The sequence below is a fragment of the Pan troglodytes genome, chromosome 20 (assembly GCF_028858775.2).
Source record: "Pan troglodytes isolate AG18354 chromosome 20, NHGRI_mPanTro3-v2.0_pri, whole genome shotgun sequence".
In the NCBI taxonomy this organism is placed as follows: Eukaryota; Metazoa; Chordata; class Mammalia; order Primates; family Hominidae; genus Pan; species Pan troglodytes.
This window is the reverse complement of record NC_072418.2, coordinates 61216130-61241011: the sequence shown is the minus strand read 5'-3', so window position 1 is coordinate 61241011 and position 24882 is coordinate 61216130. Positions and strand designations below refer to the sequence as shown.

At 48.5% G+C, this 24882-nt stretch overlaps 1 protein-coding gene across 2 annotated transcripts in view; it reads right to left on the bottom strand.

Moving 5' to 3' along the window:
• The window catches only part of ZNF8 (zinc finger protein 8), a 27669-nt gene extending 2787 nt beyond the window's left edge, over positions 1 to 24882 (bottom strand). Inside the window, exons 1-4 of one of the 2 annotated variants that reach the window (XM_054672504.2) lie at positions 24296 to 24882; positions 17596 to 17722; positions 17234 to 17329; positions 7827 to 9310 (exon numbers count right to left, since the gene is read on the bottom strand). In XM_054672504.2, coding sequence (XP_054528479.1) covers positions 7872 to 9310; positions 17234 to 17329; positions 17596 to 17722; positions 24296 to 24361 — 1728 coding nt within the window. In that variant the 5' untranslated portion in view covers positions 24362 to 24882 and the 3' untranslated portion in view covers positions 7827 to 7871. 2 annotated transcript variants of the gene reach the window in all.

Here is a 24882-nt window from a genome sequence, read left to right as displayed (position 1 = left end):
CCAAGCTGGAGTGCAATGGCACAATATTGGCTCACTGCAACCTCCACTTCCTGGGTTCAAGCGATTCTCCTGCCTTAGCCTACGGAGTAGCTGGGATTAGAAGTGTGCACCACCACACCCAGCTTTTGTATTTTTAGTAGAGATGGGGTTTCACCGTGTTGGTCAGGCTGGTCTTGAACTCCAGACCTCAGGTGATCCACCCGCCTCGGCCTCCCAAAGTGCTGGGATTACAGGCGTGAGCCACCTTGCCTAGCCTGTTTCTTCTTTACATAAATGGAAACATACTCTACAGTTTGACACCTTGCTTTTATCTACTTAACTATCTTAGAGCTCTTTCTCACATTAGTATAGTTTGAGGATCCCTAATTCAAAAATCTGAAATCTGAAACACTTCTGGTCCTGAGCATTTTGGAAAAGGGATACTCAACCTGTATATAAAGAGTCTTCATTTTTAAGGCTATGATCTCCATTCCACCATAAATGACTTAGCCAGTTCCCCATGGTGGACATGGAGGGTTGTTTCCAAATTCTGACTTGTAAAATCAATAGCATAATGAAAACCATGTACAAACAGTCTGCACACATACAAATATATGTGTAGGATTTATTCCCAGCAAGTTTGCTTAGACAAAGGGTTTATGTATGTGTAATTTAGATAGTGGCTGATAAACTGCCCTCCACAGAAGTTGTATCAATTCACATTCCCACTGTAAATGTATAAGAACCCCTCCAATGCCCCCTTTGAGAAAACTCAAGGCTGGTAAAATACTGGGTGGAGAGCACATTGTTACAATCCTCCTGAAAGTTAATTTAAAAAGCTACATGAAATTCATAGAGAAAATCCTCAAAATAGAGTAAGCACATGTTACAAGACAACTAGAAGGGATTCCAAATTTCTAAACACAAGATAACTATACACATATATATTCCTCTGTGTGTATGTAAAATTTAGTGTACACTATGTATGTGTAGACACACGTGTATATTTTAAGAAAAAACTGCAAGGAAAATTAGTAAAATCCTAATGGTAAGGACCATCTATGGATGGCTAAAGTATGAGGAATTTTACACAAGTTTTCATTTTTTTTTTACTTTTATGCATTTTCCAAGTTTTGCTACAAAGAACTCACATTACTTTTATGAACAGAAAAAAACATGTCTTTTCCCTAGTTAACAGTAATTTCCACGGAGGAGTTTCTTATCTGTTTCAAAATATCTACAAGGAAATCAGTAGGAATATCATGCTTAGAAAATGTGAACTGAAATGAGAAACAGAAAATATGCAAAGATCTGAAACACTTCTGGTCCCAAGCATTTCGATAAGGAATATTCAAGCTGTATATAGAGTCTTCATTTTTAATGAATTTTTATGATCACCATTCCACCATAAATGACTTAGCCAGTTCCCCATGGTGGACATGGAGGTTCTTTCCAAATTTTTACTTTTAAAATCAATAGCATAATGAAAACCATGTAGCCTGCACACATATAAATATATATGTAGGATTCATTCCCAGCAGGTTTGGTGAGACAAAGGGTTTATGTATTTGTAATTTAGTGACTGATAAACTGCCCTTCATAGAAGATGTATAAGAACCTTCCCACACCCCCTTTGAGAACTCAAGGCTCGTTGAGTTCCAGTTGATTGCTTCATCCCAGCTTACCACCCAGTGGGGCTGCTATAACCTCAGCCAACCCCATGCCCCCTCAGAGAAGTATCAACTGTGACCCCTTCAGGACTGGCCATTTTGGGGGCCAAGGTGGAGGGAATGAGGCAATCACAGGCCTGACTTCCAGAGCTGTCTAGAACCACGCTGTCATTGTTGGTCCCACTGCTTCAGAGGGGAGGAGCTTTCCTGTCTGGATTCCCAAGCCTGTGCCCCAAACTGCTGGTGGAGCAGAAAGGAGGAATGATCCAGAATAGGGTTTTGGTACCAGACTGTTTGGTTCACACTCTGGCTGGGCCACTTGGTAGCACATTACTTCTCCTCTTAGGGCCATCCTGCACTGTTGGTGGCAGTGGGGATGAAGTAAGCAAATCCAAAATGTTTACATGGCAAAATCAACAGGACCTCTAACTCCATGGAGTGAGGAAGGGGAGAGGTCAAGAAGACTGATTTTCTGGCTTCCATGATGGGATGGCAAGTGGAAACAGCCTCCAGGAAAGGGATCAGGAAAGCAGAGACTAGTCTGGGTGGAAAATGAGTTTTGTTTGGGGTAGGCTGGGTTTGGGGAGCTTTCGGCACACCTCGGGGAGTTGCCCAGTAGCACACAGCAGTTGTTTGGGTCTGAAGCCCAAATCTCAGAAGCACCAGACTGATTTGGTGGTGAGCAGCACAAAGCTAGGGATGTAGATGACACCTGGGGAGGGCGTGGAGCACAAGGTGGACTCTAGGACCCCAGGGACCCCAGCATTTAGGAAGGGTGACGGGAGGTTGAGAAGTCTCTGAAGAGTTAGAAGGAACCCCACAATGCAAGGAGATGGAGCTCTGCAAAGAGGTTAGCAGGCTTCACAGTCCTGGGGATGAAGAGAGACGACACCAGAGGTAGTACCTTGGACAGTGGTCGCAGTGGGTTCTGTGAAGCAGTGGGGGCGGACAGCAGGTCTGAGGTGTGAGCTGCCACCAAGGGAATAGGGAGCACAAGCGGTTCTCCCAAGAGCTTGAAGGAGAAAAGCAGCAGATATGGCTAGCTGCCTCCATCATCCACCAAGGGAATAGGGAGCACAAGCAATTCTCCCAAGAGCTTGAAGAGAAAAGCAGCAGCTACGGCTAGCTGCCTCCATCATCCACTTCCCAGGACTTTTCTCTCCCACCTGTCTCCACCACAGAGGTTAGAAAGGTAAATACGAGGTTTCTAAGCCCCGTTGTTATTAGGGGTGGCCCCTTGACCCATCTGTGGCCAGTGAGACTAAGGGGGGCATGTGCTGCAGGCTTCTGGGAATGTTTTTCCTTTAAACACCATCAGCGGTAAGTGTTGGCCTGCCCATTCCCCCTTCTTTCAGTCTTCACTGTGGATGCAATGGCTGGAGCCATAGGAGTCTCCTCATGACCACAATGGAAAGGTTGAGAGATTGCAGAAAACATCGACTGTGACACAGCTGAGCCATTGAAAAAGACAGCCTTTGAACAAAGCCTCATCTGTTTAAGCCATGGTCAGCTGGGTGCTGACATCAAATTCTAACTCCACCACTTCCTAGCTTGGGCTGGTTACTTTTGTTCTAGTTACCACTAACTTTTGTCCTGTGCCAAATTTTGCCTATCTATAAAATGGTACTAACTCACAGAACTATTGTTGTGGCAGTGTCGGAGGGTGCAGCATTTAGCTATGTGAATGGAGGTTATCTAAGGAGACAGAAGTGGCGCAGTCCAAGGTAGGAGGCCAGAGTTGCTGTGAAAAGTGAGAGCTGACACGGCAACGTTTTGAGGACAACCCCGAAGAGGTAAGTGCAGAGAAACGAACTTGGGCCATCCACAGGGTCCTGTTGAACCTCTAGAGATGAACCACAAAGCTCTGGCTCTGGCATCCTGGAGGCCAGCTCTGCCTTGATTGGATCACTGAGTTGTGACACTCCCAGCATCCACAAAGCAAAAACGGACACGGGAAGTTCTTTTATTTTTTTCGAGATGGAGTCTAGCTCTGTCACCCAGGCTGGAGTGCAGAGGCACTATCTCAGCTCACTGCAAGCTGTGCCTCCCAGGTTCACGCCATTCTCCTGCCTCAGCCTCCCGAGTAGCTGGGACTACAGGCACCCGCCACCACGCCAGGCTAATTTTTTGTATTTTTAGTAGAGACGGGGTTTCACCGTGTTAGCCAGGCTGGTCTCGATCTCCTGACCTCGTGATCTGCCCATCTCGGCCTCCCAAAGTGCTGGGATTACAGGCGTGAGCCACCGCACCCGGCCTGACACGGGAAGTTCTGATGCTAATGAGTTCCAATGCTCAACCATTCCAACATGGTTATTCAAATTGCTGTTTTGGGGCCAGGTGCAGTGGCTCACTCCTGTAACCCCAGCACTTTGGGAGGCCGAGGCAGGTGGATCACGAGGTCAGGAGATTGAGACCATCCTGGCTAACAGGGTGAAACCCCGTCTCTACTAAAAATGCAAAAAATTTGCCGGGCATGGTGGCGGCCGCCTGTAGTCCCAGCTACTCGGGAGGCTGAGGCAGGAGAATGGCATGAACCTGGGAGGCGGAGCTTGCAGTGAGCCGAGATCGCACCACTGCACTCCAGCCTGGGTGACAGAGCGAGACTCCGTCTCAAAAAAAAAAAAAAAAAATTGCGTTTGGCAGGGTGCATTGGCTCACACCTGTAATCCTAGCACTTTGGATGGCCAAGGTGGGAGGATCGCTCGAGCCCAGTTTGAAACTGGCCTAGGCAATGTAGTAAAACCCCATCTCTACAAACAATTAAGAAATCTGCTGAGTGTGGTGGTGCATGCCTGCAGTCCCAGCTACAGGGGCGGCTGAGGCAGGAGAATTGCTTGAACCTGGGAGGTTGCAGTGAATCACGTGACAGAGCAAGTCTCCATCACAAAAAAAAAAGAAAAAGAAAAAAGAAAAATTCCAACCAAATGCACTGTGTGGATCTTGTTTAGATTATGATTACTATGAAACAAATAGAAAACAAAATTTATGAGGCAACCCAGAACATCTGAACACTAGGTATTTGATGATATCTGTTTAGATGTGATAATGACAATATAGTTCTACTTGAGATTTAACAAAATTAATTTTTCCTGTTTCATCACAGAAATTCAGTGAAAGTAGGCCAGGCACGGTGGCTCATGCCTGTAATGCCAGCATTTTGGGAGACTGAGGCGGGCAGATTACTTGAGGTCATGTGTTTGAGACCAGCCTGGCCAACATGGTAAAACCCCATCTCTACTAAAAATACAAAAATTAGCCGGGCGTGGTAGCGCACACCTGTCATCCCAGCTACTTAGAGGGCTGAAGCATAAGAACTGCTTGAACCCGGGAGGTGGAGGTTGCAGTGAGCCAAGATTGTGCCACTGCACTCCAGCCTGGGCGACAGAGCAATACTCTATCTCAAAAAGGAAAAGAGGGCCAGGCGCAGTGGCTCATGCCTGTAATCCCAGCACTTTGGGAGGCCGAGGTGGGCGGATTATGAGGTCAGAAGATCGACACCATCCTGTCTAACATGGTGAAACCCTGTCTCTACTAAAAATACAAAAAAGTAGCTGGGCAAGATGGCGCACACCTGTAGTCCCAGCTACTCGGGAGGCTGAGGCAGGAGAATGGCGTGAACCCTGGAGGTGGAGGTTGCAGTGAGCCGAGATCACGCCATTGCACTCCAGCCTGGGCGACAGAGCGAGACTCCATCTCAAAAGAAAAAAAAAAAGAAAAGAAAAGAAAAGAAATTAAGTTAAATTAGCTTTTCTTTTTCTTTACTGCATTGCCCAGTGGAGAAGAATATGAACAACCAACCTGAGGGCTACTGCCCTGCTTTGAACTCAGGCTCAGCAGTTTTACCTGCCATTGCTTTCACACTATCAGTGCACAGCAAAAATGTGAAATGACAGCTTAGTATGATTGTGAAAATGGTTTTGTCCCAGTGGACAAACATGGTTATATATATATCCAGGGCAGGAGAGTGGTGGGGAGGTAGATGGGAGTACCAGCAAAAATATATGACTCATGTTTGAAAATGTCCACAATAAATCCTTAAAGGTTACTCAGAAAAATAAGTGGCTGGGCACAGTGGCTCATGCCTATAATCTCAACACTTTGGGACGCCAAGGTTCGAGACCAGCCTAGGCAACACAGTGAGACCCTGTCTCTGCAAAAAATAAAAAAAATTAGGAATGGTGGCACATGCCTGTGGTCCCAGCTACTTGGGAGGCTGGGGTGGGAGGATCACTTGAGCCCAGGAGGTCAAGGCTGCCAAGTGAGCAGTGATTACACCACTGACTCCAGCCTGGGCAAAAGAGTGAGACTCTGTCTCCAAAAAAAAAAAAAAAAAAAAAAAAAGGATTATCTTCCTTATTTCACATCAATTATGAATGCTGCAAAACCGTAAAGGATGTACTAAAAAGTACATCATGTATAAACTAGCTAATGATACCATTTGTTAAAATCAAGCTTATATGATTTCTAGTCTAGTCCAGCCCTGATCAATCAATTTGAAGGTTTTTTTTCTTTTCTTTTTTTTTTCTGAGACAGAGTCTTGCTCTGTCACCCAGGCTGGAGTGCAGTGGTGCAATCTCAGTTCACTGAAACCTCTGCCTCCCAGGTTCAAGCGATTCTCATGCCTCAGCCTCCCCCGGGTAGCTAGAATTACAGGCGCATGTCACCACACTTGGCTAATTTGTGTATTTTTAGTAGAGACGGGGTTTCGCCATGGGCCCAGGCTAGTCTCAAACTCCTGACCTCAAGGGATCCGCCCTCCTCAGCCTCCCACAGTGCTGGGATCACAAGCGTGAACCACCACACCTGGCTGCAAGTTTTAAAAATGTCAGCTACATTTCTGGGCCGGGTTTATACTCAGGTGGCTTCTCCACCTTGGCACTACTGACATTTGAGCTAGAGAATCCTTTGTTGAGGAGCTGTCCTGGGCACTAAAGGATGTTGAGCAGCATCCCTGGCCTCTACCCACTACATGACGGCGGCACCCTTCCTCCAGGCACAGCAACCAAAAATGTCCCTAGATGTCACCAAATGTGCCCTGGAGGCAAAAGCACCACCAGTTAAGAACCTCTGGCTCAGCTGGGCATAGTGGCTCATGCCTGTAAACCCAGCACTTTGGGAGGCCGAGGTGGGTGGATCACGAGGTCAGGAGTTTGAGATCAGCCTGGCCAACACCCCATTTCTGCCAAAAATACAAAAATTAGCTGGGCGTGGTGGCAGGTGCGTGTAATCCCAGCTACTCGGGGGACTAAGGCAGGAGAATTGCTTTAACCTGGGAGGCGGAGGTTGTGGTGAGCAGATTGCGCCATTGCACTCCAGCCTGGGTGACGGAGCGAGACTCCATCTCAGACAAAAAACCAAAAAAAGAACCTCTGGCTCATAGCAACACCAGATGTTTTTCAAGAGGAGCTGTGACACTCCCCTGCACGGAATGCTGTGAAATTTCATGGGGGCTGGTCACGTAATTGGGTTGGGGGTGTGGTTGAAATGTGGGTAGGAGCCATGCATGCTGCCAAGATGGTGAGGAACAGAACTGCCCCCAGTGGACCACATCAACAGATGTGGAATAAGCAGTTTTCAGGGTATGAACTGAGAACCTAACTGGACTTCACACATAAGCACAAACTAATTGCTGCATGCTTGGAATTTACCCAGAATTTCCCAGAAATGCAATAGTATATTATGTTGTTAAAAACTTTTCCAAGAGTTAGTCACTACTTTGGAAGGTCACGTTCCACATGGGAAGGCCCCTCACAGTATTGCCATGGTCAACATCATACCCTCTACCAGTCCACAAGCAACAGGCTATTGCCCTAGGTCTCCTGGCAAAATTGGGCCCACAGTGACAAGGAGAAATACTGCACCAAGTCAGTACACGTTACTCTACAATTTACTCTACCATAAATTACTTTCATTTTAATGATCCTTTACAAAATGGGGCCGCATATTGATTTTTTTTGACATTACACAGGTGGGTAGGTTATATTACCTGTGAACTCACTGTGGTGTAATGGAAGGAATGTCACAAAATATGTCGCTAAAGAGGGCACTGAGTTTGATAGATTTGGGACCAACCAACCTCGGGTGCTTGGGAAGCATCATTTCCTTAGAAAGTCACAAGTCACCCATGACATTTCTACCCCCAGCCCCTCTTTCCATGAGTACACTATGTGGACTTACCACATTTTTTACTTGTGGTTAAAAGTCATCAGCAAAGTTTCTCTCCTATGTGGATTCTCTGATGTCAAATAACATGGAAGCACCCACAGAAGGCTCTTCCACCCCAATAACGTGCACAGGGTTTTTCTCTTGCATGATTTTTTGGATGTCAAACAAAGCCAGGGCTCTGCTTTCCGGCTGCCCTGCCTTTGCTCCGCCTGCAGAGCTCTTTCTGGAGTTCGAGTGTTGATGCTGAACCAGGTGTGAGTTCCTGCTCGAGGATTGTTCACGCCGCCGGCTTCGCCCATGGGGCTGCTCCTCTCTGGTGTGAGTTATCTGGTGCCGGATGAGGTGAGAGCTCTGAATGAAACACTTCCCACACTGATTACATTTGAAGGGTCTGTCGCTTCGGTGAGTCCTCTCATCTTGACTCAAAGGTGGGTCACAGCCCAGGGCTTCTGTCCATTCATGCTTTGTGAGAGCTGGCGTCTGCTCAAAGATCAGCCTCTGGCGGCACTCAAAGGGCTTCTCTCCCGCGTGCTTCCGCTGGTGCTGGGCCAGGGATGAGCTGTGCCTGAAGCCCTTCCCACAGTGGTTACACTCGTAGGGCCTCTCCTCGGTGTGAGTTCTCAGGTGCAGGAAAAGGCAAGTGGTCCGAGAGAAGGATTTCCCACACACACTGCAGGTGTATGGCTTCTCCCCAGTGTGTGTCCTCTTGTGCCGCCCCAGGGAGGAGTTCTGGTTGAAGGCCCTCCCACAGTCCTGACACTCGTAGGGCTTCTCCCCAGTGTGAATCCTCCGATGGACGGTAAGGTGTGTACTATGGCAGAAAGACTTCCCACATTCGGCACACTTGTAGGGCTTGTCTCCAGTGTGGATGCGCTCGTGCTGGACGAGGGAGGAGTTCTGGCTGAAGGCTTTCCCACACTCTTTGCACATATAAGGTCTTTCTCCCGTATGAATCCTCTTGTGCACGGTGAGGTGTGCGTTATGGTTAAATGACTTCCCACAGTCAGTACATTTGTAGGGTTTGTCCTGCACCTGGCTTTTTGTGAGTTCCATAATTGGAATGGCCTGACTGGAATCTCTGTGACAGTCACTGTTTTCACCGGGCTGTTTTCCTGGGGAGCCTGTCTGCTGACTGACTAAGCTGGAGTTATGTTCTGAGTCTGTAATCTGTGAGTTGTAAGTATACAAATACTCCCCTCTAGAGATCTCTGGGAATGGATTTGGGCTTGAACTCAGGACGCAGTTTTCCCCGAGTCTGAGAGTTTTGTAGCCTTGATCTTGAACTGGTGCTTCCTTGAGGCCAAATTCCAACTGCTTCAAGTTATTCTGCTCCTTGAGTGCCAGACTCTGGCTCTGACACTCCCTGTCTTTCCCTAACGTGGTGGGATAAGGAGCATCTGTCGGGAATCCTTCCCTTCCCGTGACATGGGATGGCTCCTCTTCAGGCAGGCCCTCTTCCTTGCGTGATGCTTGGCTTTCAGATCGAGGCTCCCAGCCTGAAAGAAAACCCAAAGATCTCTGAGCTGTTGGGAGAAAAAAACGGAAGGGGGACAGGCCTCCAACGCCATAGGCCTGATATTGAAATGGGGTCCTAACCAGCTGCCCTGGCAAGTCCCCTGATTCTCCTCTTATTTTAACATCAAGTGCCCTCAGACACGGCTTCACTCATTCAACAAACATTTATTGAGCACCTGCTGTGGGCCATGCACTGGCAATGAAGTCAAGGTATATGAGTTCCCTGTTTGCTGCTGTAACTTAAAACACACTTATTATCTTATAGTTCTGGAACGCAGAAGTCCTAAAATCAAGGTGTTGGCAGGGCTGGTTTCTCTTCGGGAGGTTCTGGGGAAAATCCTTGCATCTTCCCGTTCCTAGAGGCTGCCTGCATTCCTGGCCCTTTCCTTCACCTCTAGAGCTGAGCACAGCATCTTCAGATCTCTCTCACTCACCTCTGCTTCTGCTGTCACATCTCCTTGTCTGATTCTGACCCTCTTGCTCACCCAGTATCCAAGATAACCAGTTCTGGGGATTAGGACAGGGACTCTGTTATAAGCCAGGCTTCCCGCTTTCCCCAAGCCCTCTTCAAGCCCCCTCATCTGCTCTTGTCCTGAGCAAAATACAGGTCATGTGTTCATTCATTCTGGGTCCACCTCACCGCACTAGAATGTTCACAGCCAGTGCCTAGAAATGACAAGTAGTAGAAGCTCAAAAATATCTCTCAGTGAATGCTGAAGGAACGTATCGAGGGAACGAATGAATGAGAGCTTGACAACGGGAGAGATACTGGAGGAGCTGAGGCTGGCCAGGTGCCAGGCTTCCTGCTCTGTCACCTCTGGCCCCCAAATTTGACTCTCTGGCTAGGCCCGGTGGCTCATGCCTGTAATCCTAGCACTTTGGGAAGCCGAGGCTGGAGGATCACTTGAGGTCAGGAGTTCAAGACCAGCCTGGCCAACCCTGTCTCTACTAAAAATACAAAAATTATTCGGGTGTGGTGTTATACACCTGTAGTCCCAGCCACTCAGGAGCCTAAGGCATGAGAATCGCTTGAACCTGGGAGGCGAAGGTTGCAGTGAGCCAAAATCACACCACTGCACTCCCGCCTCGGCGACCAAGCAGAGACTCTGTCTCAAAAAAAAAAAAAAACTGACTCTCTACATAGCACCCAGAGGTTTATTCTAAAATATAAGTCACTTCACACAAAAATTTATACACTAATGTTCATAGTGGCACTACTAATTAATAGCCAAAAGTAGAAACAACCCAAATGCCCCTCAACAAATGCATAAACAAAATATGGTCTATCCATACGACGGGATATTATGCAGCCACAAAAAAGAACAAACTACTGACATACGCTACAACATGGATAAGCCGGAAAACATTCTGCTGAGTGAAAGAAGCCAGATACAAAGGTCACAAATTGTAAGATTCCATTCGTATGGAATGTCTAGAACAGGCAAATCCATAGAGAGAGAAAGTAGGTTACTGGTTGGCAGGGGATGGGAAAGACGGAGAGTGACTGCTAATGGGTGACTGCTATGGACTGAATGTCGATAGCAAAATTCCTATGTTGAAACCCTAATCCCCAGTGTGAGGGTATTTGGAGATGAGGCCTTTGGGAGGTAATTAGGTCACGAGGGTGGGGCCTTTAAGAATGAGATTAGTGATCTTATAAGAAGAAATACCACAGGGCTTGCTTCCTCTCTCTGCCATATAAGGGCACAGAGAGAAGGCGGCCTTCTGCAATTGAGGAAGGGGCCCTTACCAGGGCCCGAATCAGCTGGCACTGTGCTCTTAGAATTCCAGCCTACAGAACCGTGAGAAATAAATGTCTGTTGTACAAGACACCCAGGCGGTGGTATTTTGTCACGGTACCCCACGCTGACTAAGATGGTGATGAAATGTTCTGGAGTTAGATAGTAAAGATAGCTGCACACAATCTGAGAATATACTCAAAACCGCTGAGTGGTACATTTTAATAGGTGAACTTATGGTATGTGAATTTTATCTTGATAAAGCTATTATGCAAAACCAAACAGACCCACCCTCCTCCCCACTGCAAGCCAGCCCTTGTCACTCCTCCATTCACTCTGCAGTCACTTCTGAGGATGGACACGACCCTGTGCCCTTCTCCACCATGCCCTGGCTCGTCTCACCTCCTGACTCTTACCCCACGCCCACTCTGCTCCACATGGCTCCTCACATCCCTCTAATGCATCCCCCATACTCCTTCCTGGGGCCCTTTGCACCTGCTGCTCCCTCTGCCAAGAACCCTCATCCCCAGACATCTGCCCACCTTGCTCCCTGTGCCCCAGTTTGAGTCACTTTCTCAGAGAGGCCTCCCTGCCAGTCCTGGGGCATGAGCACCCCATCTCGCCCTCCCCAGGTGCATTTCCTTTACGGCCTCATCACTGCCTGGCACTGGCAGCCATCTCTCAAGACTTCCATCTCCCAGATGCTGAGTGAGGGCTCAGCCTTTCCTGTCATTCTTTGCTGCATCCACAGCACAAACAGCAGCACATGGCAGGTCCTCAGGAACATCCGTGGAACAGGCTTGTGAGCTGAGAGGCTGCCTGAGAGACAACACGGACGAAACACAGAGACTAAAGACAACACTGTGACCCCAGCCAAGACTAACGCTGCCTGCTGGGAGAGTGCGGAAGAACATCCGGAGGAGGGGGACTTGAGAACACTAGTGAACTGGCCTGGCCAGGAACAGCAAAGAGCACTGAGGTTGAGACAGGCTCCAACTCCAGCCTGACTCCCGGCTGCCCAGAACAACTCACTGATCCTGGCACTTGGGAAGCCATGGAGTCTCCGAGAGAGAGGGTGAGCAGTTGATGAAGAGAGCAAATGGGAGAAGAGCTGGGACTGCAGTCAGCCAGGAGGTGACCTGCAGCAGGTGAAGCTGAGCAACCGCAAGAGGGAACCAGTAAGGAATGATGCCAGACGAGTGACAGGGGCCAAGGAGGGGCTTGAGATCGCCCAGCCATCCCTGAGCCCACAAACCCCTGTGAGTGCACTGGGAGTGGGATCTGCCTGGACAGGGATTCTTCACCATTATTTTATTTTATATTTGAAATAAGGTCTTACTCTGTCGCCCAGACTGAAGTGCAGCGGCATGATCTCAGCTCACTGCAACCTCCTGGGCTCAGCCTCCTGAACAGCTGAGACCACAGGCATGCACCACCACACCCAGCTAATTTTTTTGCATTTTTTGTAGAGATGTGGTTTTGCCAGGTTGCCCAGGCTGGTCTTGAACTCTTGGACTCAAGCGAACCACCCGCCTCGGCCTCCCAAAATTCTGGGATTACAGGCGTAAGCCACCATGCCTGGCCTCTTTTCCTTTATTTTTTAATGCTCTGTTGCTCAGCCTGGAGTGCAGTGGTGCAAATTGTAGCTCACTGTAGCCTCGAACTCCTGGGCTTAAGCAATCCTCCCCACTCAGCCTCCTAAGTAGCTAGGACTACAAGCACACACCACCATGCCAGGTAATTTTTAAATTTTTTTGTAGAGACGGGGTCTTCTTCTATTGACTAGGCTTCTTTTCCTTAAAAGTAATTAAAAAAAAATTTACTGTCTCTTTTAATCATGTGGTATGCTGAATAATGGCCCCTCAAAGATGTCCCCATCCCAATTCCTGGAACCTTATGTGGCAAAAGGGATACTGTAGCTGTGATTAAGAATCTTGATGGCAGGGTGTGGTGGCTCACGTCTGTAATCCCAGCACTTTGGGAGGCCAAGGCGGGCGGATCACGAGGTCAGGAGATCGAGACCATCCTGGCTAACACGGTGAAACCCCGTCTCTACTAAAAATACAAAAAAAAAATTAGCCGGGTGCGGTGGCGGGCGCCTGTAGTCCCAGCTACTCGGGAGGCTAAGGCAGAATGGCGTGAACCCGGGAGGCGGAGCTTGCAGTGAGCCGAGATTGCACCACTGCAGTCCAGCCTGGGGGAGAGAGCGAGACTCCGTCTCAAAAAAAAAAAAAAAAAAAAAAAAAAAAAAGAATCTTGAAATGGGCCGGGCACGGTGGCTCATGCCTTTAATCCCAGCACTTTGGGAGGGAGGCTGAGGCGGGCGGATCACAAGGTCAAGAGATTGAGACCATCCTGGCCAACATCATGAAATCCCATCTCTACTAAAAATACAAAAAATTAGCTGGGCATGGTGGCACGGCCTGTAGTGTCAGCTACTTGGGAGGTGGAGGCAGGAGGATCGCTTGAACCCGGGAAGGCGGAGGCTGCAGTGAGCCGAGATCACACCACTGCACTCCAGCCTTGCGACAGAGCGAGACTCTGTCTCAAAAAAAAAAAAAGAATCTTGAAATGGGAGATTATCCTGGGGCCCTAAATCTGACCAAAGAGTCCATATAGGAGGGAAGCAGAAGGGTCTGAGTCAGGGAAGGGGTTGTGACAATGGAAATGGGTCAGAGTGAAGCACTCTGAAGATGGAGGAAGGGTCTATGAGCCAAGGAGTCTGGGCAGCCTCCAGCTGCTGAGAAAGACAGAAATGCATTCTCTCTGGGCGCCGTCAGAGGAACTAGCCCTGATGAACCATTTTGAACTTCTGACCTCCACAACTATAAGAAAATAAATCTGTCCTTTTTTTTTTTTTTTTTTTTTTTTTCTTTGAGACAGAGTTTTGCTCTGTCGCCCAGGCTGGAGTGCAGTGGCATGATCTCAGCTCACTGCAACCTCCACCTCCTGGGTTTAAGAGATTCTTGTGTCTCAGCCTCCTGAGTAGCTGGGATTACAGGCATGCACCACCACGCCTGGCTAATTTTTGTATTTTTAGTAGAAACGGTGTTGGGCCATGTTGGCCAGGCTAGTCTCGAACTCCTGGACTCAAGTGATCCGTCTGCCCTGGCCTCCCAACGTGCTGGAATGATAGGGGTGAGCCACTGCTTGCTTTTTCAAGCCACCTAGATTGTGGTACTTTGTTACAGGAGCAACAGGAAACTAATACAAAGCATTACATGGAAAATATGTTTCTGTCTTAACATAAAGCCTTGAAAACCTTCTGCTTCTGGATTATTTATAACTGTCTAGGTATTAAGTTACTGAAACTGTCCATCATGATTTTGACCCCATACTCCTAATCCATGCAAGCACAACATTTTGCTCAGTATTTATGGGCACACGTTTTAGATCCTGGATTTGGTTATGGCATAAGACTTGTGAGTGACAGACATATGTCCAGGGTGATGAGAATTTGCTTCCGACATACATGTCTGAAGTAACAGCAGTGACAACCGATGAAAGGGGCAGGAAAACAGGGTCTGCAGCAGATTCACCCGACTCCCAGTTGATAGGTCATACGCTATCATGGGGGCACATGTGTTTTTCTGCAGAATCAGAAAGCCCTGGGTGGCATCAGAAGTATTTGGGTGGGAGGCTAATCTGCAGGCATTGCTGGTTGTACATCCCATGGCCAGATGCTATTTACTCTAGAATGTGGTCAGGGTACCAATACACAAGCCACAGCAAGGGGACCATGACTTGCCCAAGCCAATTATGACAATCTAGACACCCCTAGCCTTCCAGCCTCTCTAGCAACTAGGGTCAGTGCAAGAGGAGGTGGCCTAGTTCTGGCTAAAGAGACCCCAGTAGGTGACATCTAGAGTTCTGCCAAAAGGGGACAGATGTGGCTGGCAGAATTCTTCCTACCTCTTCCCCTCCTTCCTGCATGGAGCACAATTGTGATGGCTGGAGCTGCTGCAGCTGCACTGTAATCCCAAGGACAGCCTGGGAAAATCACAGAACAATCAGCCCTGGCACCTCTGAGATGCCAAGACAGTACCAGCAGACTCAGGGCTCCTGTTTTATGAGAAAAATGCTTCTTTTTTTTGAGCTGCTCCAACCTGGTTTTAGGGTATTTATAGCTAAACACAATTCTTCCTGATAAGAGAATAAAGAAGGGTGTGGGGAACAAGTTTACAGAATCTAGACATGTGACCAGGTACAGTGGCTCACACCTGTAATCCCAGCACTTTCAGTGGCTGAGGCAGGAGGACTGCTTGAGCTCAGGAGTTTGAGACTAGCCTGGGCAGTGTAGAAAGATCTCATCTCTATTAAAAAAAAAAAAAAAAGGACACACAAACAAACAAACAAAAAGTCAGGCATAGTGGCTTATGCCTATAATCCCAGCACTTAGGAGGTTAAGGCAGGATTGCTTGAGCCCAGGAGTTAGTTTGAGCAGCCTGCAGCCTGGACAAGATGGCGAGACCCCATCTCTGAAAAAAAAAAAAAAAAAAAAAAAGGAAAGAAAGAAAGAAAAAAAAAGTAAAATAATTTTTAAAAAAGAAAAAGAAAAAAATCAAAAAAATCAGCTGGACATGGTGGTACACACCTGTAGTAACGGCTACTAGGGAGACTGAGGTAGGTGGATCACTTGAGCCTAGGAAACTAAAATAATGCAACTGTACTCCAGCCTGTGCAACGGAGTGAGACTGTCTCAAAAAAAAAAAAAAAAAAAAAAGGCCAGGTGCAGTGGCTGATACCTGTAATCCCAGCACTTTGAGAGGCCAAGACAGGAGGATTGCTTGAGCCCAGGAGTTTGAGACCAGCCTGGGAAACACAGTGCGACTGTGTCTCTACAAAAAAATTTAAAAAGAAAATTAGCCAGGTGCGGGGGTACACACCTGTAGTCCCAGCTACTCAAGAGGCTGAAGCAGAAGGACCATTTGTGCCAGGAAGGCTGAGGCTGCAGTGAGCCATGATCACACTGCTGCCACTCCAGCTTATGCAACAGAGACGGTCTCAAAAAAAAAAAAAAAAAAAAGCTGGGCATGGTGGCTCACGCCTGTAGTCCCAGCACTTTGGGAGGCCAAAGTAGGTGGATTGCTTGAGCCCAGGAGTTCGAGCCCAGCCTGGCAAGATGGCAAAACCCCATCTCTACTAAAAATACAAAAATTACCAGGGCGTGGTGGTGCATGTCTGTAATCCCAGCCACTCGGGAGGGTGAGGTGGGAGGATCATTTGAACTAGGGAGGTCAAGGCTGCAGTGAACCGTGATTACACCACTGCACTCCAGCCTAGGCGATAGAGTGAGACCCTGTCTTAAAAACAAAACAAAACACAAAGAATCTGGACATGCAAGAATGAAATGGAGAAGATGAAGGGCAGGTTCACATATTAGAAATGATGCCACAGAAAGGACATGCTGAGAAGGATGGTGAGAGAGGGAATGACCTGGAACCTATAAGGGAAGATGAAGCAGAGAGGGAGGAAGGGGTGGGAGTCTCAGCACTGGAGCACAGGTGATGACCTCTGAGCTTAGAAGATGGGGAGCACAGGAGAGAAGGCTATGGAGCACTGTGCAGAAAAGATTTAACAGGGCAGGCCTGAGACCAGCATTCTTAGGAGAAGCCTGTTCACAAGGTTAGCCTTTGGCGGCAACTGAGAATTTGGATTTGGGGATGGTTCCCACAACCCTAACTGATGAGAGTGGTTTACTACACCCACACTGCACACACTATGTGGTTTATTCCAAACACTGGCTTTCTCCTGGTAGTCTGGAACCTTGGTCTGTGCTAGGCAGAGAGTGTCTATGTGGCAGCCTCAGTCAAAACTCCTAGCACTGAGTCTCTAACAAGATTCCCTGGTAGAGCTCATGTCTCATGAGGTGCCACATCTGAGTGCTGGGGGAGCCTGGCACATCCTGAATGACTCCACAGTGAGGGGACTCTGGAGGCTCATGCCTGGCTTCCTCTGAACTTATCCCCACGCGCCTTTCCCCTTTGTTGGTCTCATTATACTGAGCGCTGTCAGCATGACTCTATGCTGAGTCCTGTATACTCCTAGTGAATGGGGTGGTCTTCAGGACCACCAACCACCACCCCTTCCATGAAGTGCATCTCCAGTGACCTGCTAGGCTAATGGAGCAGCTAATGGAGCTGCTCCCACATAGTGGGTTCTCACCTGGATGGCAGCCCTGGGTGGTTCCTCTCTCAGCCACCCATAGCTCGGTCCCTTGCTCCAGCTGGGAGATGACTTCAGGCTTCGGAAGCTCAGGACCTGGAAATGGGGAAAAACACAGGAGGTGAGGAGCTGCTCAGGAGAGAAACAACAAGCCCAGGCTCCAGACCAGACTCCCGACTGTGAGGACACGTGGGCACCTCACAACATGGTGAAGCTCTGCATGTTGATGGAAAAGGGCAGACCTCCCTCTTCATGCACTCCCCATAGGGAGTGAGGACCCAAGGTCAGGTCCTCACACCAGAGGCCCCATGACTTATAACCCAGAGAGAATCAGCTATCACACCTTGTGAAGCAGGGCTTACCTATGGAGAGCAGGTGACCAAAGGTCTCCAGCATCACGTCACGGTAGAGGATCCTCTGGGTAGGGTCCAGCTGCCCCCATTCCTCCTGGGTAAAGTCCACAGCCACATCCCGGAAGGTCACTGGTTCCTGAAACATCACACACATTCTCAATCAGCTGGACTATCTCCATCAGTGCTTTCTGGCAGAGGAAGAATGGAAAAGGAGAAAACAGGCAGGCCTGTGTCACAAGAGACTGCACGTTATGAATGATGGGAGTCAGGTCTCACTGGGCACCTATTAGGCCACTACACATAGGTGTGGGTTGTACAGTGAGGACATGTGAGAGGACTCACCAAGATCAACAACGCCAGGCAGAGCTGACCTACATCTAACAAGACAGACGAGGGTACCAGCAGAGACTGGCCTAAACCACTGATTTGCAGGTTTGTGAACTAAAGAAACAGTTACTGTTTTAAGTGAAACAGATACTGTTTTAGGATAGTGTTACACAGCAGCTAACTAATACACTCACTAACACTTAGATACAAAGTGAAATTGGCTGGGCCACATGCCTGTAATCCCAGCTACTTGGGAAGCTGAGGCAGCAGAATCGCTTGAGCCCAGGAGGTGGAGGTTGCAGTGAGCCAAGACACCACTGCACTCCAGCTGAGGCGACAGAGTGAGACTCCATCTCAAAAAAAAAAAAAAAAAAAAAAAGAGGTTCACCATCCTTCCTGAAAAGAGAAGCACACAGGGCTGGGGTCAGAAATTCGCCTGCTTTCAGGACAAGGCAGGCTCACATGACAGAAGTGGGCCAGTTTAAGAGCCCACAAGGACACTTACCTGTGAGTGGTGGGACTGCAGGTGATGGGGAGCATGGACCCTGTCTGAAGGAGCAGCAGGGACTCAGAACTCACTGATTACGGGAAAATACAGGTCCCTTTGTCAGAACTGCTCATCTCTGAAGAGAAGCTGAAAATTAGGTCAGATTTTTATGTGAAAAATTATTTTTCTTTTTGAGGTAGAGTCTCGCTCTGTCACCCAGGCTGGAGTGCAGTGGTGCCACCTCCACTTACTGCAACCTCTGCCTCCCAGGTTCAAGTGATTCTCCTGCCCCAGCCTCCGTAGTAGCTGGGACTACAGGAGGGCACTACCACGCCCGGCTAATTTTTGTATTTTTAGTAGAGATGGGGTTTTACCATGTTGGCCAGGTTAGTCTCGAACCCCTAGCCTCAAGTGATCCACCCGCCTCAGCCTCCCAAAGTGCTGGGATTACAGGCGGGAGCCGCCGCGCCTGGCCTTTATGTGAAAAATTCTGATTTTTATAAGTTGATGCAACATTACCTAAAATGTGTCCCATAAACAAAGCCCTTCTGCAGCCATGCTTGAGAGCCAGATATTTCTGGATCAGAGTCTTGGCTCAGTCACTTCGTCCCCAAGAAGCATCTTTGCTTCCCAGTTTCCATGTCAACAAAGCATCACCCCTTGGGGGCTGTATAATGATTAAGTGGTTTACAAACACTTCCTACAGGACATCTGGATAGCCACATGGAAAAGAGTAAAGATAGTCCCTGTCTCAGCATATTTTCTGTTGCTGTAACAGAATATCACAGACTGGATAATTTATTTTTTTTTTTTTTCTCGAGATGGGAGTCTTACTCTGTCAATCAGGCTGGAGTGCAGTGGCACAATCTTGGCTCACTGCAACCTCTGCCTCCCGGATTCAGTTGATTCTCCTGACTCAGCCTCCTGAGTAGCTGGGACTACAGGTGCATGCCACCATACCCAGCTAATTTTTGTATTTTTTAATAGAGACAGGGTTTCTCCATGTTGGCCAGGCTGGTCTCGAACTCCTGACCTCAAGTGATCCTCCCGTCTTGTCCTCCTAAGGACGAGGTAATTTATAAAGAAAGTTTCTTTTTTTCTCTCTCTTTCAATAACTTTGATGAAGACAGTTTATTTGTGGGCTGGGAGCGGTGGCTCATGCCTGTAATCCCAGCACTTTGGGAGGCCGAGGCGGGCAGATCACGAGGTCAGGAGATCGAGACCATCCTGGCTAACACGATGAAACTCTGTCTCTACTAAAAATACAAAAAATTAGCCGAGCGTGGTGGTGGGCGCCTGTAGTTCCAGCTACATGGGAGGCTGAGGCAGGAGAATGGTGTGAACCCGCGAGGCAGAGCTTGCAGTGAGTCAAGATTGTGCCACCGCACTCCAGCCTGGGCGACAGAGCGAGACTCCGACTCAAAAAAAAAAAAAAAAGAGTTTATTTCTTACAGTTCTGAAGGCTGGGAAGTCTAATATCATGGTACTGGCATCTGGTGAGGGCCTTGTTGTTATGTCATAAGATGGTGGAGGGCATCACATGGCGAGAGGGCAAGAGTGTGCCCGCTCAGGTCTCTCTCTCCTTCTAAAGCCACTAGTCCCATCAAGGGAGTCCAATCCTGATAACCTTATCTAATCCTAAATTTCTCCCAAAAGTCGCCACCTTCAAATACTATCAACACATGAAATTTGGGAGACACATTCAAACCAACACAGACTTCTATCTTATATCATATATAAAAATTAACTCAAAACAAATTAGGCTGGCTGGGCAGAGTGGCTCATGCTTGTAATCCCAGCACTTTGTAAGGCTGAGGCAGGCAGATCACTCGAGTCCAGGAGATCAAGACTGGCCTGGGCAACATGGTAAAACCCTGCCTCTATAAAAAAAAAATAGAAAAAAATTAGCCAGGCTGCCTGTAGTCCCAGCTACTTGGGAGGCTGATGTAGGGGGAGTGCTTGAGTCTGGAAAGTGGAGGTTGCAGCAAGCCAAGATCATGCCACCGCACTCCAGCCTAAGCAACCAGAGTGACATCCTGTCTCAAAGAAAAAAAAAAAAGAAGAGAAAAAAAAGAAATAAAATAAAATAAAAACAAAGCCATAAATGTAAGAGGCTGGGCGCAGTGGCTCACGCCTGTAATCCCAGCACTTTGGGAGGCTGAGACGGGTGGATTGCCTGAGCTCAGGAGTTCCTGACTAGCCTGGGCAACATGGTGAAACACCATCTCTACTAAAATATGAAAAATTAGCCGGGCGTGGCAGCGTGCTCCTGTAGTCCCAGCTACTTGGGAGGCTGAGGCAGGAGAATTGCTTGAACCCAGGAGGCAGAGGTTGCAGTGAGCCGAGATCGTGCCATTGCACTCCAGCCTGGGCGACACAGTGAGACTCCATCTCAAAAAAAATAAAATAAAATAAAATAAAAAGTAAGAGCTAAAACTATAAAACTCTTAGAGGAAAACAGAGAGATAAATCTTTGTAACCTTGGATTTGGCAAGGGATTCTTAGATATGAAACCAAAAGGATAAGCAACTAAATGTAATCAATTGGACTTCATCAAAACAAAAATTTTGTAGTTCAAAGGACATTAGCAAGAAAGTGAAAAGACAACTCACAGACTGGGAGATAATAATTGGGAATCACATATCTGATAAGAGACTTGTATCTAGAATATGTAATGAACACATACAACTCAGTAATAAAAAGACAACCCAGTTAAAATAGGCAAAGAATCTGTATAGTTATTTCTTTGAAGAATATATAAAAGAAGATACACAAATGGCAAGTAAGTACATGAAAAGATGTTCAACATCATTAGTCATCAGGGAAATGAAAAATCAAAACCATACACCATCAGTGTTGCTGCTAGGTTAAAAAACAAAACAAAACAAAACCACATATACCAAATACTTCAATTTTTTTATTTTTTATTTTGAGACAGGGCCTCACTCTGTTGACCAGGCTGCAGTGCAGTGGTGCAATCTCGGTTCACTGCGACCTCCATCTCCCTGGTTCATGTGAGTCTCCCACCTCAGCTTCCCAAATAACTGGGATTACAGGCATGTGCCACCAAACCCAGCTAATTTTTGTACTTTTAGTAGAGATGGGGTTGCACCACGTTGGCCAGGCTGGTCTTGAACTCCTAACCTGAAGTGATCCATCTGCTGTGGCCTCTCAAAGTGCTGGGATTACATGCATGAGCCACTGCACCAGGCCCCAAATACTTCAATTTTAAAAGGACATTTCCTTTTAAGAAAAACATGAGTAGATTAAAAAATAAGAAAGAAATTTTAGTACAGGTAACAGGTGGCTCTAATAGGAAACATACAGAAAGATGCCTTTGGTTGGGAACTGAGGTCTCTGCTCCTGTCTCTGTGTCTTCGCTTTCCTCCACTCAGAATGCCCACCAATTTTGATTTGTGCTTCCCGTGCCTCCTGCCCCCACCTCCCATCATCACCCATTCTGCAAGAGTCACTGGTGACAGCCTAGACACCATGTCCACTGAGTACTGGTCTGACCAAGCCATGAGAATTCTCAGTGGCATCATACAAGTCCTTCATGCCTCCTCTTGGCTTCCTTCTTGGAATTCTAGCAGAAGCCCACTCCCTGTTGTCTCATGATGTTCTTTCTGCCCTACATCAGATCCCTGCAGCCTTCCCTCTTGTCTTGCACTTCTGGAGCCTGAAGGGGTGGGGCTGTGCTCTGATGTTTCTCCTTTACATATTCACCCCAGCATCAGCCAACACCTGGTCACTGGGCCCTAACCACTCCTCTCTTTTTCCCACTGCCTTAGTTAAGCGGCCAGTATCTCCCTTCCCACCAGCCCCTAATGCATGAGTGGATTTTTTCAACCCTATGCCAGTCCTGCTTAAAACATGTGAATGGCTCCTTCTCATCACTGAATACTGGATGGTTCCTCTCAGCCTGGCTATGGTAGACTGAGATATATAATGGCCTCCAAGGACATCCAGGTCCTAGTTCCTAGAACCTGTGAATATTACTATATATGGTAAAAGGAACTGTGCAGATGTGATCAGGATTTTCAAACAGAAAAATTATCCTGGATTATCCAGGTGGGCCCTAAATGCAATCACAAGTGTCTTTATAAGAGGTAGACAAAGGGAGCTATGACTATAGAAGACATAAGGCAATATGATCACTGAAGCAACATGCTACAATGCTGGCTTTGAAGACGGGCAAAGGGCCATGAGGCAAGGAATAGAAGGTCTGTACCTCTCACAGCTGGAAAAGACGAGGAAACATTCTACCCTAGAACCTTGGTAGGGAGGGTAGCTCTGCTCATACCTTGATTCCAGACCAGAAAACCGATTTCAGACTTCTGACCTCCAGAACCTAAGAACAAATGTTATAAGCCACAAAATTTGTAGTGAACTGTTACAGCAGACACAGATAACCAGATAAAACACTGGACCATGAAGCTCTCCATTCTGGTCCTTGTCTCCTGTGATGGACAGTCTCCAAGATGCTCCCCCACCACCTCTGCCAATGACCTCCAGCCCTGGTGTGGTCCCCTCCAACACTCAACAAGGTTGACTTTGTAACCAGTAAGACACTGTGGAAGTGACAAGAGTGTGAATTCTGAATCCAGGTCATGGAAGGTGTTACAGTTTCTACCTTGCCCTCTCCTGGATCACTTGTTCTGTGGGAAGCCAGATGCCATGTTGCAAGGATCCCCAGCAGTTCCAAAGAGAGGCCTACATGGAGAACAACTGAGGTCTCCTATCAACAGACATGTGAGTGAGCCATCCTGGAGGTGGGTCCTCCAGACTCAGGTCTCAGGTGACAACAGCTATGCTGACATCTTCACTGTAACTTCATGGGCCTGAACCAGAACCACCAGCTGGGACATTCCATTACTCCTGTCAGAACTCGTGAGATATTTATTGTTGTTCCAGGTCACGAAGTTTTGAGTTACACAGCAACAGGTAACTAATACACTTTCTCTCAAGCCTTTCTTACGACTCATTCCGTGTCCCCCATCCACAGCAAGAACAAAATAAAACCTGGTAGCATTTCATGCAAATTTGGAGTAACACACATCTGAAAACCTGCAACCTAAGATTATCAAGTCTCACTTTATGCACCAAATCTGAAATAATGCAAATCCCCATGAACAAACCAACGACCAAAAAAAAAAAAAAAGTATATAATTTCAAAGTTGCAGAGCTTGAGGAAGTATAATTATTGTTGTTTCCTGCCACGCGAGGCAGCTTTATGGAGAACACAGGCAGCAGCCACTTTGTCTAGAAAGTGGAGCTCTGATGGCCAGATGGCCCTGCAAACACTGACCGCCCTGCACTGCAGTTCTCCCACAGTCTCGCAGGGGACGACCCTGGTGGTCACTCTCATCACACTCAGTGCGTGGTGACCCATCATTGCCCCCAAGAGGTTGTGCCCAAGCCCCAGGGCAGGGGCTCCGCGGTGCTGGGGTCCCGGTGGGTGTCCGCTGACTCCACGCGTTAAAGCATCTCTATTCGATGATTCTTGCCATCTGGGCACCCGGCCAACGCTACAATTACTGTTATCAGTCAACACGAGGACAGACCTTCCTGGAATGGGCAAGGGTGTCGGCGGGGCGGAGCCGAACGCAGGAGATGGGCCTGCTCGATTCTCTCGGGAATGACCGACCCCAGCCCTGGGGAGGACAGAGCCGCGTGGAGCATGCGCATTCGGGGGCCAGGCGCCTGGTTGGAACCCCGGCCCCCTCTCTGACCGGCCAGGACGGTCACCACGCCCCGACCCGCGCCTGAGTTTCCCCACGTGTCAAGAGCATTAACAGCGGTGCCGCTCTCATCGCGCCGCGAGGTGAAAGGGTCAGTCTGCGCGGGAGACGCTTGCCCGGAGCCCGCCGCCGTCGTTATTGTTGTTATTGTTACCTGAAGCCGGGCCGCCGGCGGCCCCACAGACATCACTCCCGCTACCCCTTCGTCCTCGGGGTCCATGCTGGATCGCCCAGTGAAGGATAGCGCCTGAGGTGATCCCCAGACCAGAGAGGCACTCCAGCCAAAGGGACCACCCGACTCGCCGAACGCCGGACAATGGCGGCCGCACCGGCGACGCGGCGACTACAACTCCCAGTAGGCCGTGCGGCGAACCACAGCCCTCGGCCAATGGGAGTCTCCGCTGGCCTGGCCTTCGACCAATGGAAGCATTATGGCCGATGGCCAATGGGAGCCCCCACCCGCTGGCCTCTGGCCAATGGGAGCGCTCAGCTAAGGCTGGTGGGGGCGGTGTTGCTCCGGGCTGCGATGCCCCTTAGGGTGCGGGCAACCAGAGGCCTCAGTCGTGGGCAGGGAGCAGGGGCGGACCCCGAGAGATGGCTGATTGTGGGGGTGGGGACCGTCTGCTCCTCCTAATGGCTGGGGACCGTGCACGTCTGTGCGGGCCGGACCTGCTCTTCTCGGGAACTTGCGCGGGAGGAGGCCCGGAGCTGCGCCGCTTTACCCTCTGCTCCCCGGTGCCT